Source organism: Panulirus ornatus, chromosome 14, assembly GCF_036320965.1.
Source record: "Panulirus ornatus isolate Po-2019 chromosome 14, ASM3632096v1, whole genome shotgun sequence".
NCBI classification, from domain to species: domain Eukaryota; kingdom Metazoa; phylum Arthropoda; class Malacostraca; order Decapoda; family Palinuridae; genus Panulirus; species Panulirus ornatus.
The window spans coordinates 32931573-32951160 of NC_092237.1; the positions used below are offsets into that span (position 1 = coordinate 32931573).

The following is a 19588-nucleotide window of genomic DNA, read 5'->3' on the forward strand; positions in this document are numbered from 1 at the left end:
CAACCACACTCTTTTTATTACCACACATCTCTCTTACCCTATCATTACTTACTCGATCAAACCATCTCACACCAAATATTGTCCTCAAACATCTCATTTCCAGCACATCCACCCTCCTCCGCACAACTCTATCCATAGCCCAAGCCTCGCAACCATAAAACATTATTGGAACAACTATTCCTTCAAACATACCCATTTTGGCTTTCCGAGACAATGTTCTCGACTTACACACATTCTTCAAGGCTCCCAGAACTTTCGCCCTCTCCCCCACCCTATGATTCACTTCCGCTTCCATACGCACATATACATACCTATACATTTCAACATATACATACACATACATACGCTGACATATACATATACATAGATGTACATATTCATACTTGCTGCCTTCATCCATTCCCGTCGCCACCCCCCCGTCACACATGAAATGACAACGCCCTCCCCACCATGCACTCACAAGGTAAAGCTAGGAAAATACAACAAAGGCCACATTCGTTCACACTCTGTCTCTAGTCGTCATGTGTAATGCACCAAAACTACAGCTCCTTTTCCACATCCAGGCAACACAAAACTTTCCATGCTTTACCCCAGATGCTTCACATTTCCTGGTTCAATCCAATGACAGCACGTCGACCCTGGTATACCACATCGTTCCAATTCACTCAATTCCTTGCACGCCTTTCACCCTCCTTTATGTTCAGGCCCCCACTGCTCAAAATCTTTTTCACTCCATCCTTCCACCTCCAATTTGATCTCCCACTTCTCCTCGTTCCCTCCACCTCTGACACATATATCCTCTTTGTCAATCTTAACTCACTCATTCTCTCCATGGGACCAAACCAATTCAATACACCCTCTTCTGCTCTCTCAACCACACTCTTTTCATTACCACACATCACTCTTACCCTTTCATTACTTAGTCAATCAAACCACCTCACACCACATGTTGTCCACTAACATCTCATTCCCAACACATCCATCCTCCTCCGCACAACTCTATGGCCCATGCCTGCAACCATATAACATTGTTGGAACCACTATTCTTTCAGACATACCTATTTTTGCTCTCTGAGATAATATTCTCACCTTCCACATATTCTTCAATGCTCCCAGAACCTTCGCCCTCTCTCCTACCCTGTGACTCACTTCCACTTCCATGGTCCCATCTGCGGCTAAATCCATTCCCAGATATCTAAAACACTTCACTTCCTTCAGTTTTTCTCCATTCAAACTTACCTCCCAAATGACTTGTCCCTCAACCCTACTGAACCTAATTTCCTTCCTTTCATTCACATATACTCTCAGCTGTCTTCTTTCACATATTTTACCAAACTTAGTCATCAGCTTCTGCAGTTTCTCACCCAAATCAGCCACCAGCACTGTATCATCAGCAAACAACAACTGACTCACTTCCCAAGCCCTTTCATCCACCACAGACTGCATGCTTGCCCCTCTCTCCAAAACTCAAGCATTCACCTCCCTAACAACCCCATACATAAACAAATTAAACAACCATGGAGACATCATGCACCTCTGCCGCAAATGACATTCACTGGGAACCAATCACTATCCTCTCTCTCTACTCGTTCACATGCCTTACATCCTTGGTAAAAACTTTTCACTGCTTACTAGCAACTTACCTCCCACACCATATACTCTTAATACCTTTCACAGAGCATACATACAAATCGATCTGTTTTTCTAAGTCTTCCCCAATCTGATGCTCTGTACATGCCTTCAACCTCTTAATCAATTCCGTCCCATATAATTTCCCAGGAATACTCAACAAGCGTATACCTCTGTAATTTGAACACTCACCTTTATCCCCTTTGCCTTTGTACTTTCAAAAAGGAGAAACAGAAGGAGTCATGCGGGGAGTGCTCATCCTCCTCGAAGGCTCAGATTGGGGAACCTAAATGTGTGTGGATGTAACCAAGATGAGAAAAAAAGGAGAGAAAGGTTTGAGGAAAGGAACCTGGATGTTTTGGCTCTGAGTGAAACAAAGCTCAAGGGTAAAAGGAAGAGTGGTTTTGAGAATGTCTTGGGGGTAAAGTTAGGGGTTGGTGAGAGGACAAGAGCAAAGGAAGGAGTAGCACTACTCCTGAAGCAGGTGTTTTGGGAGCATGTGATAGAGTGTAAGAAAGTAAACTTTAGATTGACATGGGTAAACTGAAAGTGAATGGAGAGAGATGGGTGATTATTGATGCCTTTGCACCTGGTCATGAGAAGAAAGATCATGAGACTCAAGTGTTTTGGAAGGAGCTAAGTGAGTGTGTTAGCAGCTTTGATGCACGAGACCGGATTATAGTGATGGGTGATTTGAATGCAAGGGTGAGTAATGTGGCAGTTGAGGGTATAATTGGTGTAAATGGCGTGTTCAGTGTTGTAAATGGAAACAGAAGAGCTTGGAGATTTGTGTGCTGAAAAAGGACTGGTGATTGGGAATACCTGGTTTAAAAAGAGAGATATACATAAGTATACATGTGTAAGTATGAGAGATTACGAGAGAGCGTTATTGAATTACATGTTAATTGATAGGTGCGAGAAAGACAGACTTTTGGATGTTAATGTGCTGAGAGGGGCAACTGGAGGGATGTCTGATCATTGCCTTGTGGAAGCGAAGGTGAAGATTTGCAGAGATTTTCAGAAAAGAAGAGAGAATGTTGGCTTGAAGAGAGTGGTGAGGGTACGTGAGCTTCGAAAGGAGACTTGTATGAGGAAGTACCAGGAGAGATTGAGTGCAGAATGGAAAAAGGTGAGAGCAAATGATGTAAGGGGAGTGGGGGAGGAATGGGATGTATTTAGGGAAGCAGTGATGGCTTGCGCAAAAGATGCCTGTGACATGAGAAAGGTGGGAGTTGGGCAGATTAGAAAAGGTAGTGAGTGGTGGGACAAAGAAGTAAGACTGTTAGTGAAAGAGAAGAAAGAGGCATTTGGATGATTTTTTCAGGGAAACAGTGCAAATGACTGGGAGATGTATAAAAGAAAGAGGCAGGAGGTGAAGAGAAAGGTGCAAGAGGTGAAAAAGAGGGCAAATGAGAGTTGAGGTGAGAGAGTACCATTGAATAAAAAGATGTTTTGGAAGGAGGTAAATAAAGTGTGCAAGACAAGAGAACAAATGGGTAAATCGGTGAAGGGGGCTAATGAGGAGGTAATAACAAGTAGTGATGAAGTGAGGAGATGGAGTGAGTATTTTGAGGGTTTGTTGAATGTGTTTGATGATAGAGTGGCAGATATAGGGTGTTCTGGTCGAGGTGGTGTGCGAAGTGAGAGGGTCAGGGAGAATGGTTTGGTAAACAAATAAGAGTTAGTGAAAGTTTTGCAGAAGATGAAAGACTTCAAGGTGCCTGTTTGGATGGCACTGCAGTGGAATTTATCAAAAAAGGGGATGACTGTGTTGTTGACTGGTTGCTGAGGATATTCATTGTATGTATGGCTTATGGTTAAGTGCCTGAGGATTGGCGGAACGCATGCATACTGCCATTGTACAAAGGTTGAGAGGATTATGAAAGGGGAAAAGAAGAGACAAGGGAAAGTATTTATGAATTTTTGAGGACATGAAAAACCTCTTTTAAAATGTGCCAAGTTATAGTTATCAGGAAAGACATGAGAAGTTGGAATTCCAAAGCTTCGAGGTGTTGGCAAAGAAACAATTATCCAAACAGCCCACCCTTGAGTTGCCAATGACCACACGGTGATCATGTCACCCAGCAGCTTACTGAGTATAGTGTGGTCAAGCTAGTGATGGGGGCACACGAGCAACCAGCTCTCAGGTGCAAAAACCAAGAAGAGGGGAAAGTGAACCAACACTGCGGCATAGGACGAGGGTCAAGTTTGTATGTTAGCCTGGGAGAATTATAAGTCAGACTGCTTTCGACTCAACTCTGTCAAGTAAGGATGCAGAACTAGAACCACATACTTACTCTCAACTTCCTTCAATCACATATTCTTCCAAAGTCAGACACCATCTTCTACAGTTTCTCACTCAAATCTGCTGCCAGTGTTGTATCATCAGCAAACAACAACTAACTTACTTTTAAGGCCCTCACATCCTCTACAAACTGCATACTTGCCCCTCTCTCCAAGACTCTTGCATTTAACTCTCTTTACCCATCCATAAACAAAGTAAAAAACCAAGGTGAAGCACACACCCCTGCTACAGATCAACCTTCACTTTAAACATTCTTTCTCCTCTTTTCTCACTCATACACATGCCTTACACCCTTCACAAAAACTTTTCACTGCTGCTAGCAGCTTTCATTCCACACCATATATTCTTAAGAAATTCCAAAAGGCATCTTTGTCAACCTTATCATACACACTCTCCTGATACATAAATGGTACATACAAATATATCTGTTTCTCAAATTTTTTTTCATACATCTACTTTAAAGCAAACACCTGATCCACACTTGGTCTCTAGCAACAGAACTGGCAACACACTCACTCAGCTTCTCCCAAAATACATACCTTTCATGATCTTTCTTCTCGTGGCAAGGTGTATAAGCACTAATAATCATCCATCTCACAATGCACTTTTATTTTTACCTATATCAGTTTAGAGCTTATTTCCTTACACTTCTTCACACACTTCCTCAGCTCTAGCAGTAGTGCTACCCCTTCCTTAGCTCTTGCCTTCACACCAGTTCCTGAATCTACCCAGACCTTTCCAAGCTATTCTCCCCCTTTACCCTTGAGCTTTGTTTCACTCAGAGCCAGAACATCCAGGTTTCTTACAGATAAACATATTATCTGTAATTTGAGCAAACAATATGCTCAAAACAATGCATTTTTTCCATTTCGGTAAAATTGAAAACGATACCTAAAATTATTTCAAATTGCATGCACCCTCCTGCAGATTAGTGTACTCACAAACTGGTGTTTTGTGGCACTGGTGGTTTACCTCTCCCATATACTTTCTGGTATGGTGTTGTGTGCTGGTCTTGCACATTTGTGCATTTTGTGCACCCTGAACAAACCCTTTTCAAGCATCATCAGCAATTGACTAACAGCTTCTCAGAGACATCTGTATCTCACACAAAGCACAAGTGGAACATTATGACTTGAAAAGAAGATGGAGTTGTGAAAGAGTCTGGCTAAAAGTGAGTCTAAGGAGGCATTTATGAAGGACTTCACCATTATTTTCTTATTTGCTTATATATACTAATATTTCCTCTGTAATTTATTAACAAATATGTAATATATTTCAAAATATTCCAATGTCTGAACTATTTACGGTACCAAAACCCTCAAATAACCAAAACTTTATCTGGAAGAGAATTCCCCAATCATTTCAGATAAGAGATTTTACAGTTCATAGAAAATTTCATAAAGCATACAATCTTCTATATCATTCACTAGATAACATGTACATTTTGAACCATGAGATGACCACTCTGCACTCCTATCCCCAAACTGGAAACATGCTAAACTGTACACTATTGTATTGCCTATAATTCTGTTACAAAAAATTTCTCAATACTCTGTGTAATAGTGTTTAGTGTCTCAATTAGTCATAAGCCTACTTAAGAGAATGGTGTACAAAAATATAAAAGAATATACAATTTACTGCACACAGTGATAAATTCGATGCTTATGCAACAGACATGGCTAGATGCTATGATGAACTTTGTGATTGGTATCATATGCCTATATCCATACAATAAAATGTTGATGTGCAGGAAATATATAATATATGAATCATGTATTCCAGTAGGTCAGGTATCAGAAAAGGCATTAAAATCAACTCACAAAACTGTAAGAAATGCAAGACAACAATACACCTGCTAAATATCCAGTACTAATCCATACTTGATTTGGTGTATAACCCTTCTCTATAGTTTTCTGGAGTTTCACTTTCATGTACTCTGCAGCCTCTACATCAGCTGTTACAGCCTCACCTGACAGTCCTATTTCTCAGACTGACACATTTGACAAAATTACGAAGTCAGCCCTGTCTTGCAGTAAATTTACTTTCACAGACTGGCTTATTTTCAATGTCAAATCCTCCTGCACTTCGATGGCATTATTCTAAAACATTCACCCAGCCACAAGAAACTGTTGCATCCACAGTTTTTCATGCATCCATATCTTTAAAGGAATTCTCCATTTTCATATATTTTGGTATTCTAAGGTGCACTGCCATCTTTAAAATAGATGGCTGAGAAAAGGGTTTCCAGACAGATTCTCTTTTCATCTTTATGATGCAAATGCTGCTTTTATTCTGGGGTAGTAGTAGTAGAGGGTGGCAGGAAATCACTAACCAAGGAAGCACTAATGCCTGGATTTTGGGAGGGATGGTGGCAATGGTGCAGTGAGCCAGCACTACAGAGTTTTTTTTTACAAACACCCTTTCAGACCCAGATTGCTGTCTCTTTTTTCTTGCTTCATCTACATATGGGTCACTCCATTCAACTCCACTCCACACTGTCTTTTTCTCATACACAACACTTAACAATATCCAGCCCCCGCTCCCCCCTCTCTTTTTTTTTTTTTTTTTTTTCCAAAGAAGGAACAGAGAAGAGTCCAGTGAGGATATTCCCAAAGGCCAGTCCTCTGTTCTTAACGCTTACTCGCTATCGCGGAATAGCGAATAGTATGAAAAAAAAAAAAAAACACTTAACAACACATAACTCATACATTTCTTAATTTCTTTTTCTATTTTCCTTATATTACAGTATTTCAAAATATGGCAATATAACCTTCAAATAATTCTCCAGGCCCAAATTCAGAGTGATGCCACTGGATGAAAGGGGTAGTGCAGATTCCAGGGATCACTTGACCAGCATCATGTGACTGGGATCCATCCCACTTTCACAAATGTAACTCCAAGACCTGGTTCTTTTTCTATTCATTTCTGCAAAATTTGCTGATTAAGTTTTCTTTCCTTCTGTTAAATGCCATCTATTTACCTCCTAACCTGATCTTTTTGTGAACTGAACTATCCAAGGCTTTTGTCTCCAACTATATCTATCATCATTTCTGCTCCAAAGATGAAGTTTTTTCTTGCTGTAGTACAAAAACACCTTTTGCATGTCTCACAAATCTTGAGTCTCTTAACTTTAATACTATCTAGCTAAATATCTCTCAAGAAAGTAGCTAAAGAAAAATACTAAGGGCAGGTGCCTGTGGATTGGCAGAATGCATGCATAGTGCCATTGTACAAATGCAAAGGGGATAAAGGTGAGTGTTCAAATTACAGAGGTATAAGTTTGTTGAGTATTCCTGGGAAATCATATGGGAGGGTATTGATTGAGAAGGTGAAGGCATGTACAGAGCATCAGATTGGGGAAGAGCAGTGTGGTTTCAAAAGTGGTAGAGAATGTGTGAATCAGGTGTTTGCTTTGAAGAATGTATGTGAGAAATACTTAGAAAAACAGATGGATTTATATGTAGTGTCTATGTACCTGGAGAAGGCATATGATAGAGGTGATAGAGATGCTTTGTGGAAGGTATTAAAATTATATGGTGTGGGAGGTACGGTGCTAGGAGTGAAGAGTTTTTATCGAGGATGTAAGGCATGCATACGAGTAGAAAGAGAGGAAAGTGATTGGTTCCTAGTGAAAGTCGGTTTGCGGCAGGGGTGCGTGATTTCTCCATGGTTGTTTAATTTGTTTATGGATGGGGTTGTTATGGAAGTGAATGCAAGAGTTTTGGAAAGAGAGGCAAGTATGAAGGCTGTTGTGAATGAGAGGGCTTGGGAAGTGAGTCAGTTGTTGTTCGCTGATGACACAGTGCTGGTGGCTGATTCGGGTGAGAAACAGCAGAAGCTGGTGAATGAGTTTGGTAAAGTATGTGAAAGAAAGCTGAGAGTAAAAACGAATAAAATCAAGGTTATTAGGTACAGCAGGGTTGAGGGACAAGTCAATTGGGAGGTAAGTTTGAGTGGAGGAAAACTGGAGGAAGTGAAGTGTTTTAGATATCTGAGAGTGGACTAGCAGCAGATGGAACCATGGAAGCAGAAGTGAGTCACAGGGTTGGGGAGGGGACGAAGATTCTGGGAGCAATGAAGAATGTGTGGAAGGTGACAACATTATCTCGCCGAGCAAAAATGGGTATGTCTGAAGGAATAGTGATTCCAACAATATTATATGGTTGTGAGGCATGGGCTATAGATAGGGTTGTGCAGAGGAGGGTGGATGTGTTGGAAATGAGATGTTTGAGGACAATATGTGGTATGAGGTGGTTTGATCGAGTAAGTAATGTAAGGGTAAGAGAGACATGTGGTAATAAAAGGAGTATGGTTGAGATAGCAGAAGAGTGTGTACTGAAATGGTTTGGTCACAAGGAGAGAATGAGTGAGGAAAGATTGACAAAGAGAATATATGTGTCAGAGATGGAGGGAACAAGGAGATGCAGGAGACGAAATTGGAGGAGGAAGGACGGAGTAAAAAAGATTTTGAACGATCAGGGCCTGAACACACAGGAGGTTGAAAGGCGTGCAAGGAATAGAGTGAATTGGAACAATGAGGTATAACAGGGTGGACATGCTGTCAATGGATTGAATGAGGCATGTGAAGCGTCTGAGGTAAACCATGGAAGGTTTTGTTGATCCTAGAAGTGGAAAGGGAGCTGCATTACACACGACAGCCATAGACTGAGTGTGAACGAATGTGGCCTTTACTGTCTTTTCCTAGCACTACCTCGTGCATGGGGGAGGAGTAGGGGTGCCATTGTATGTGTGGCGGCGGGAATGGACAAAGGCAGCATGCATGAGTGTGTACATGTGTATATATGTATATGTCTGTGTATGTATATGAATGTATACGTTGAAATGTATCGGCATGTATATGTGCATGTGTGGGCGTTTATGTATATACATGTGTATGTGGGTAGGTTGGGCCATTCTTTCATCTGTTTCCTTGCGCTACCTCACTAACGCAGGAGACAGCGACAAAGTATAATAAAAACACAATGACCCCATTTCTTAATCAATTCAACTGCAGTACCATCCACAGCCCCTGCCTTGCTAGATTTGATCTTCCACAAGGCTTTCACCACCTCTTCTCTCTTCACCAAACCAACCTCTCTGACTCTCTCGCTTTGCATACCACCCTGGCTAAAACATCCTACATCTGCCACTCTTATCATCAAACACATTGAACAATCCTTCAAAATACTCACTCCATCTCCTCACTCCTTCACTATCTGTTATCACTTCCCACCTTGCACCCTAGATTGATGTTCCCATTTGTTCTCTTGTATTTCACACATTATTTACTTCCTTCCAAAACATCCTTTTATTCACCCCAAAGAGGGCAAATGAGAGTTGGGGTGAGAGAGTATTATTAAAATACTCTCTCACCCCAACTCTCATTTGCCCTCTTTTTCAACCCTTGCACCTTCCTCTTATCTTCCTACCACTTTCTTTTATACATCTGCCAGTCATTTGCACTCCTTCATTTAAGTTCCATCCAAGCGCCTCTCTTTTCTCATTCACAAGCAACTTTACTTCTTTATCCCACCACACACTACCCTTTCTAATTTGCCCATTTTCTACCTTCCTTATGCCACATGCATCTCTTGCACATGTTATGAATGCTTCCCTAAATACATCTTTGGGTAACTGCACATGTCACTGATTTTGTTATGACACTTCTAGTCCCCTAGCAGGAAGTTATAACATCAGCATATGAGTGAACATGTTCAGGAGTTGAACAGAGATGATCATATAAGGATAGAAGGAAAAGAGTAGCCAAAAGAGTATCACTGCTGTTAAGATAAGGAAGGAGGATATTCCAACAGAAATTACTGTAATGGAACAACCAGAAGAAATTATGCAACAACAAACAAAGTAGAAAAATCAAAGGAAAGAAATTTAGAAAGCAAGCGCTTATGCTACATCCTGTCAAATGCCTCAGAGATGTTAAGGGCTGTGACAGAAGTTTCATAAAAAGATCCCCAAAAGACCTAGCTCTATGAAATCTGCACTGGTAATCAAAAGAATGGGATGGAATGCAAAGTGTTTGAGAGTGTGAGAGTTAAGGAGACTTTAAAAGACTTAGTAAACTATGAGTGCGAGTAATGGGGCAATACTTGAAGGGATTAGAACAATCTCCTTTCTTAGGGACAGGATGCACAAGGCACACTGCTAAGAGAATAGAAAAACTTGGTTTTAGGCAAAGGCACAATAGATTAGCATGGATCAGAGCTAGCTCAGAGGCACACTTGTTTATCACATGAGGAAGTATGCCATCTGGGCCATACATATTGTCTATCATGAGCTGGGAAAGTGCTATAAAGACTCTACATGAGGATAATATAGGAGATGGCTAGGTTCAGTAGGAAGAGATAGGAGCAGAGAATTAGAAACAGAATCATCCAAAGTTGAGAGGAGGAAAATAAGGTACTGAAAAGAGCAGCCTTATCAGTTGTAGTCAATTGGTCAGGTCATAAGAGAAAGGAAAATGCAGAATGACTTTACACGGGTTAACAACTAATTTTCATCACATATAATGTGGTTTTGGAAACTGATTTAGAAAAAGCAATCCGTTTTGTTGTATCACATCGACTTTTCACAAGAGATTTGGCACTGCTGAAAGATAAACCAGAAATTTTAGCATCTCGACTAAAAGAAAATTTCTGCTTAAGAAGGACGCTCGCATAACTTATTTCAGGAAAAGGAGTCAGATTCCCACAATTCATTTTTCCGTGTATGAGCCACTCTGATTCTGCATCACTGACATATAATTCCACTGCTTATCCCAAGAACATCATAATCCCTCTCCATGACTGACTCAGAGAAGTCTGAAAGCAGTGTTGCTCCACTATGGGAACAAGAAACCCTCTGTTCCTGTAGGGTATTCAATATACATGAAAGTGTTATGAGAACATGCAGCCACTCTTAGATGCAATAAAATACAGAAATTATAGCTGGAAAATATGTGGAGACTTAAACATGATCACCATGCTGATGAGAATGCAGTCAAGATTCACAAAATACTGCTGTTTTTTTATGCCTCTGGGATAATCGAACAACTTCCAGGCATTATATGGAGTCAGACTGGCCTCACTGAAGATCATATGAGCCAGGAATTTTGAGTGTCCAGGATAAGCCAAAGGTTGATCCATGAAATGTTCTTCCCCTGCTTCACATAAAACTTGGTGTCAAGAAGCAATTTGTGGAAATACTTGCCAAGAGAAACTTGAAAGTATTTGAGTATGTGGTGAAAAAATTTCCTAAGATCACTAAGGCCAAGTTGAAAGAAGGCATCATCGTTGGTCTACAGAGAAAGGAATTCCTGAAAGACCACAGTTTCAGCACATATCTTGATGACTTGGAGCTGGAGGCCTGAGATGCTTTTGGCTGGCTATGTAAAAATTTCTTGGGAAACATAGGATTTATGGATTTCAAAGGAAGCATGAAAAGACTTTTAAAATCCTATGCTGCTATGGGATGAAGGATGTCATTCAAGGTGCATTTCCTCCACTCACATGTGGACTTTTTGTGGAGAACCTTGGAGCTGTGTCTGACGAACAAGGAGAGTGCTACCATCAGGACATCAGTGTGATGGAGCATTGATAACAGGGTGTCTGGAATGAAGGAATGCTTGCAGATTACCACTGGATATTATACAGGGACAAACCTGAGTCAGAGCACCATAGGAGATCCAAAGCTCAATGCTTTTAGCTTGTAAAGATCGCCGCCATAGAAGGTTAAGAGCTCAACATTTTTAGCTTGTCCTTCTGGACAGTATCTTCGTTGGATATCTTCTACCAAAGTATACTGGATTTCTGCAGTAAAAAGTTTGAACTGGTACAAATCTTATCATCTTACCTTCACCCATGAATCATGCAGCTGCATTTGAACTGAGAAAGTATGTTTCCATAGAATGAAAATGAGATACGTTTTACTGAAACAGACTAAAAATTTCTAATCTACATCAGAAATAGGTCTAGAAAAGCTACACCACATCCTTGATGAGAAAAAAAGCTCAATTTTGTTGACTAGTGTTCTTGGAGATGTCTTGGTTAAGGTCCAAAAAGTTTTGTCAGTAGGATAAAAGTCAAATCACTAAGCTTTTTCTGAATATGTGCTAAACTTTATAAAGAACAACTCTGCAGTAATTCCAGCAGAACTGAAAGAAGAATAGGATTCATGAACAAAAGAATCTTACGGCCCAGTACATTGTCCGTGGGGCAACAGGCATCAGAGCAGAAGTGATCATACCATGATCAAGGGGAAACAGATTCATCAGAAGAAGCAATGTAGGATTCCATCCCACAAAGATAACCTCCACTATATGATCAGCATAGCATAAGGAAACCCAGCAAGTAAACCAATACATGTCTCTTTTGAATCACTTCTCGCAAATTTAAGCATTTCATTGATATGCATTTTTTCCAAATCCATGATTTGATTTTGTGTTGATCCTAAACTCATCCAGATAATGGTAGTGTTATATTAAGTATAATTATTGTAATTTACCTGTAATACAGAAACAACTATTGTGTCACTTCCTTTTGAAAGTTTCTGGAGCATTTGTAAAACACGCTGGCGCTCTTCTCCAGAAAAATATTCTTTTCGTGTTAGCTGTACATTCTTGCTGCTTTTTGCTCCCATACTCTTAATCTTTATTACAATGCAGATAGATATCTGAAACAATGAAGTATAGAAAATACAACTTTAGAAGTATGGAAATTTTGTTTTCTCCAAGACAGTATCCTACAAGCTGTAAAAGATATTTTAGATTACTTAGGGTTAGAAATCTTTTAACACCCTATCTTACTGGATAAACAGGTGAGAATCCTAGCTGCATCACTGGCTCCACAGTCAACCTTCCAGGGGTTGGTTGATAAAATGGGTAACTAGCTCAGAAGTTGGTGACTGAGTTTGGAAAAATGTGTGAAAGGAGAAAGTCGAGAGTAAATGTGAATAAGAGCAAGATTATTAGGTTCACTAGGGATGTGGAGCAAATCAAGTGGTAACTAAGTCTGAATCAAGAAAGATTAGAGGAAGTGAAGTGTTTCAGATATCTGTGAGTGGACTTAGCAGTGGATGGAACCATGGAAGCAGAAGTGAGTCACAGGGCTGGGGAGGGGGCAAAGGTTCTGGGAACAATTAAGATTATGTGGAAAGAGAGAACATTATCTTGGAAAGCAAAAATGGCTATGTTTGAAGGAATAGTGGTTCCAACAATAATATGTGGTTTCGAGGCTTGGGCTATGGATAGGTTCTATGGAGGAGGGTGGATATGTTGGAAATGAAATGCTTGAGGACAATATGTGGTTGAGCTGGTTTGATCGAGCAAGTAATGAAAGGGTAAGAGAGATGTGTGGCAATAAAATGAGTGTGGCTGAGAGAGCAGAACAGGGTGTGCTGAAATGGTTTGGACATAATGAGAGAATGAGTGAAGAAAGACTGACAAAGAGGATATGTGTGTCAGAGGTGGAGAGAACAAGGAGAAGGAGAAGACCAAATTAGAGGTAGAAGGATGGAGTGACAAAGATTATGAGTGATCGCAGCCTAAATATACAGGAGGGTGAGAGGAGTACAAAGAATAGAGTGAATTGGAAGGCTGTGGTATACTGAGGTCGACATGCTGCCCATGAAATGAACCAGGGCATGTAAAACGTCCAGGTTAAACGATGGAAAGCTTTGTGAGGCCTGGATGAGGTTAGGGAGCTATGGTTTCGGTGCATTACACATGACAGCTAGAAACTGAGTGTGAAAGAATGTTGCCTTTTTTGTCTGTTTTCCAGGCACTACCTCACTGAAGCTGAGGCTAGAGATGCTGTTTCCTGTGGGGAGGGGTAGCACTGAGAGCGGATGGAGGTAAGCAAGTATGTGTATATATGTATATGTCTGTGTATGGGTGCTTATGTGTATATATATAGCGGGAGCGAGAGGCTGGAAATCCTCCCCTCTCGTTTTTTTTTTTTTTTTTTTTTTCCAAAAGAAGGAACAGAGAAGAGGGCCAGGTGAGGATATTCCCTCAAAGACCCTGACCTCTGTTCTTAACGCCACCTCGCTATCGCGGGAAATGGCAAATAGTATGAAAGAAATATATATATAGTTGATAGAGATGCTCTGTGGAAGGTATTAAGAATATATGGTGTGGGAGGCAAGTTGTTAGAAGCAGTGAAAAGTTTTTATCGAGGATGTAAGGCATGTGTACGTGTAGGAAGAGAGGAAAGTGATTGGTTCTCAGTGAATGTAGGTTTGTGGCAGGGGTGTGTGATGTCTCCATGGTTGTTTAATTTGTTTATGGATGGGGTTGTTAGGGAGGTGAATGCAAGAGTTTTGGAAAGAGGGGCAAGGATGAAGTCTGTTAGGATGAGAGAGCTTGGGAAGTGAGTCAGTTGTTGTTCGCTGATGATACAGCGCTGGTGGCTGATTCATGTGAGAAACTGCAGAAGCTGGTGACTGAGTTTGGTAAAGTGTGAAAGAAGAAAGTTAAGAGTAAATGTGAATAAGAGCAAGGTTATTAGGTACAGTAGGGTTGAGGGTCAAGTCAATTGGGAGGTGAGTTTGAATGGAGAAAAACTGGAGGAAGTGAAGTGTTTTAGATATCTGGGAGTGGATCTGGCAGCGGATGGAAACATGGAAGCGGAAGTGGATCATAGGGTGGGGGAGGGGGCGAAAATTCTGGGAGCCTTGAAGAATGTGTGGAAGTCGAGAACATTATTTCAGAAAGCAAAAATGGCTATGTTTGAAGGAATAGTGGTTCCAACAATGTTGTATGGTTGCGAGGCGTGGACTATGGATAGAGTTGTGCGCAGGAGGATGGATGTGCTGGAAATGAGATGTTTGAGGACAATGTGTGGTGTGAGGTGGTTTGATCGAGTAAGTAACGTAAGGGTAAGAGAGATGTGTGGAAATAAAAAGAGCGTGGTTGAGAGAGCAGAAGAGGGTGTTTTGAAATGGTTTGGTCACATGGAGAGAATGAGTGAGGAAAGATTGACCAAGAGGATATATGTGTCGGAGGTGGAGGGAACGAGGAGAAGAGGGAGACCAAATTGGATGTGGAAAGATGGAGTGAAAAAGATTTTGTGTGATCGGGGCCTGAACATGCAGGAGGGTGAAAGGAGGGCAAGGAATAGAGTGAATTGGAGCGATGTGGTATACCGGGGTTGACATGCTGTCAGTGGATTGAATCAAGGCATGTGAAGAGTCTGGGGTAAACCATGGAAAGCTGTGTATGTATGTATATTTGCGTGTGTGGATGTATGTATATACATGTGTATGGGGGTGGGTTGGGCCATTTCTTTCGTCTGTTTCCTTGCGCTACCTTGCAAACGCGGGAGACAGCGACAAAGCAAAAAAAAAAAAAAAAGAAAATATATATATATATATATATATATATATATATATATATATATATATATATATATATATATATATATATATATATATATATATATATTTTTTTTTTCTTTATACTTTGTCGCTGTCTCCCGCGTTTGCGAGGTAGCGCAAGGAAACAGACGAAAGAAATGGCCCAACCCCCCCCCATACACATGTATATACATACGTCCACACACGCAAATATACATACCTACACAGCTTTCCATGGTTTACCCCAGACGCTTCACATGCCTTGATTCAATCCACTGACAGCACGTCAACCCCGGTATACCACATCGATCCAATTCACTCTATTCCTTGCCCTCCTTTTACCCTCCTGCATGTTCAGGCCCCGATCACACAAAATCTTTTTCACTCCATCTTTCCACCTCCAATTTGGTCTCCCTCTTCTCCTTGCTCCCTCCACCTCCGACACATATATCCTCTTGGTCAATCTTTCCTAACTCATTCTCTCCATGTGCCCAAACCATTTCAAAACACCCTCTTCTGCTCTCTCAACCACGCTCTTTTTATTTCCACACATCTCTCTTACCCTTACGTTACTTACTCGATCAAACCACCTCACACCACACATTGTCCTCAAACATCTCATTTCCAGCACATCCATCCTCCTGCACACAACGCTATCCATAGCCCACGCCTCGCAACCATACAACATTGTTGGAACCACTATTCCTTCAAACATACCCATTTTTGCTTTCCGAGATAATGTTCTCTACTTCCACACATTCTTCAAGGCCCCCAGAATTTTCGCCCCCTCCCCCACCCTATGATCCACTTCCACTTCCATGGTTCCATCCGCTGCCAGATCCACTCCCAGATATCTAAAACATGTGAGAAACTGCAGAAGCTGGTGACTGAGTTTGGTAAAGTGTGTGAAAGAAGAAAGTTAAGAGTAAATGTGAATAAGAGCAAGATAATTAGGTACAGTAGGGTTGAGGGTCAAGTCAACTGGGAGGTAAGTTTGAATGGAGAAAAACTGGAGGAAGTAAAGTGTTTTAGATATCTGGGAGTGGATCTGGCAGTGGATGGAACCATGGAAGCGGAATTGGATCACAGGGTGGGGGAGGGGGCGAAAATCCTGGGAGCCTTGAAGAATGTGTGGAAGTCGAGAACATTATCTCGGAAAGCAAAAATGGCTATGTTTGAAGGAATAGTGGTTCCAACAATGTTGTATGGTTGCGAGGCGTGGGCTATGGATAGAGTTGTGCGCAGGAGGATGGATGTGCTGGAAATGAGATGTTTGAGGACAATGTGTGGTGTGAGGTGGTTTGATCGAGTAAGTAACGTAAGGGTAAGAGAGATGTGTGGAAATAAAAAGAGCGTGGTTGAGAGAGCAGAAGAGGGTGTTTTGAAATGGTTTGGGCACATGGAGAGAATGAGTTAGGAAAGATTGACCAAGAGGATATATGTGTCGGGGGTGGAGGGAACGAGGAGAAGTGGGAGAACAAATTGGAAGTGGAAAGATGGAGTGAAAAAGATTTTGTGTGATCGGGGCCTAAACATACAGGAGGGTGAAAGGAGGGCAAGGAATAGAGTGAATTGGATCGATGTGGTATACCGGGGTTGACGTGCTGTCAGTGGATTGAATCATGGCATGTGAAGCGTCTGGGGTAAACCATGGAAAGCTGTGTAGGTATGTATATTTGCGTGTGTGGACGTATGTATATACATGTGTATGGGGGTGGGTTCGGCCATTTCTTTTGTCTGTTTCCTTGCGCTACCTCACAAACGCGGGAGACAGCGACAAAGCAAAAATATATATATATATATATATATATATATATATATATATATATATATATATATATATATATATATATATATATATTTATATATATATCTTTCTTTTCTTTTATACTATTCGCCATTTCCCGCATTAGCGAGGTAGCGTTAAGAACAGAGGACTGGGCCTTTGAGAGAATATCCTCATGTGGCCCCTTCTCTGTTCCTTCTTTTGGAAAATTAAAAAAAAATGAGAGGGGAGGATTTCCAGCCCCCCGCTCCCTTCCCTTTTAGTCGCCTTCTACGACACGCAAGGAATACGTGGGAAGTATTCTTTCTCCCCTATCCCTAGGATAATATATATATATATATATAAAGGCAGACAGTGTGAATCGTGTGCATGTGTATACATGCACGCGTCTGTGTGTGTATATACATGTGAACATCGAGATGCATGGGCACGCATACCTGCGCATGTGGACGTGCATGCATACACATGTGTATATTTATTATTATATCATTTGCTTTGTCGCTGTCTCCCGCGTTAGCGAGGTAGCGCAAGGAAACAGACGAAAGAATGGCCCAACTCGCCCACATACACATGTATATACATACATGTCCACCCATGCACAATATACATACCCATAAATCTCAATGTACACATATACATACACACACAGACATATACATATATACACATGTACATAATTGATACTGTCTGAATTCATTTGTTCCCATCGCCACCTTGCCACACATGGAATAACAACCCCCTCCCCCCTCATGTGTGTGAGGTAGCGCTAGGAAAAACACCAAAGGCCCCATTCGTTCACACTCAGTCTCTAGCTGTCATATAATAATGCACCGAAACCACAGCTCCCTTTCCACATCCAGGCCCCACACACTTTGCATGGTTTACCCCAGACGCTTCACATGCCCTGATTCAATCCATTGTAAGCACGTCGATCCCGGTATACCACATCGTTCCAATTCACTCTATTCCTTGCACGCCTTTTACCCTCCTGCATGTTCAGGCCCCGATCACACAAAATGCTTTTCGCTCCATCTTTCCACCTCCAATTTCGTCTCCCACTTCTCCTCGTTCCCTCCACCTGTGACACATATATCCTCTTGGTCAATCTTTCCTCACTCATTCTCTCCATGTGAATAAACCATTTCAAAACACACTCTTCTGCTCTCTCAACCACACTCTTTTTATTTCCACACATCTCTCTCACCCTTACATTACTTACTCGATCAAACCACCTCACACCACATATTGTCCTCAAACATCTCACTTCCAGCACATACCACCCTCCTGCGCACAACTCTATCCATAGCCCACGCCTCACAACCATACAACATTGTTGGAACCACTATTCCTTCAAACATGCCCATTTTTGCTTTCCGAGATAATGTTCTCGACTTCCACACATTCTTCAAGGCTCCCAGAATTTTCGCCCCCTCCCCAACCCTATGATTCACTTCCACTTCCATGGTTCCATCCGCTGCCAGATCCACTCCAAGATATCTAAAACACTTAACTTCCTCCAGCTTTTCTCCATTCAAACTTACCTTCCAATTGACTTGACCCTCAACCCTACTGTACCTAATAACCTTGCTCTTATTCACATTTACTCTTAACTTTCTTCTTTCACACACTTTACAAAACTCAGTCACCAGCTTCTGCAGTTTCTCACATGAATCAGCCACCAGCGCTGTATCATCAGCGAACAACAACTGACTCAATTCCCAAGCTCTCTCATCCACAACAGACTGCATACTTGCCCCTCTTTCCAAAACTCTTGCATTCACCTCCCTAACAACCCCATCCATAAACAAATTAAACAACCATGGAGACATCACACACCCCTGCCGCAACCTACATTCACTGAGAACCAATCACTTTCCTCTCTTCCTACACGTACACATGCCTTACATCCTCGATAAAAACTTTTCACTGCTTCTAACAACTTGCCTCCCACACCATATATTCTTAATACCTTCCACAGAGCATCTCTATCAACTCTATAATATGCCTTCTCCAGATACATAAATGCTACATACAAATCCATTTGTTTTTCTAAGTATTTCTCGAATATATTCTTCAAAGCATACACCTGATCCACACATCCTCTACCACTTCTGAAAACACACTGCTCTTCCCCAATCTGATGCTCTGTACATGCCTTCACCCTCTCAATCAATACCCTCCCATATAATTTACCAGGAATACTCAACAAACTTATACCTCTGTAATTTGAGCACTCACTCTTATCCCCTTTGCCTTTGTACAATGGCACTATGAGAGCATTCCACCAATCCTCAGGCACCTCACCATGAATCATACATACATTAAATAACCTCACCAACCAGTCAACAATACAGTCACCCCCTTTTTTAATAAATTCCATTGCAATGCCGTCCAAACCTGCTGCCTTGCCGGCTTTCATCTTCCACAAAGCTTTTACTACCTCTATGTTTACCAAATCATTTTCCCTAACCCTCTTACTCTGCACACCACCTCGACCAAAACACCCTATATCTGCCACTCTA

General features: G+C 41.3%; 1 protein-coding gene across 3 annotated transcripts in view; it reads right to left on the reverse strand.

Annotated features, from left to right (window-relative positions):
• LOC139753338 (MTOR-associated protein MEAK7-like) overlaps window positions 1-19588 on the reverse strand; it is a 342712-nt gene that overhangs the window by 288813 nt on the left and 34311 nt on the right. For all 3 annotated transcript variants that reach the window (XM_071669692.1, XM_071669691.1, XM_071669693.1), the window contains exon 2: window positions 12431-12598. In XM_071669692.1, the coding sequence (XP_071525793.1) occupies window positions 12431-12565 (135 nt within the window). In that variant the 5' untranslated portion in view covers window positions 12566-12598. The remainder of the gene's footprint in view (window positions 1-12430; window positions 12599-19588) is intronic.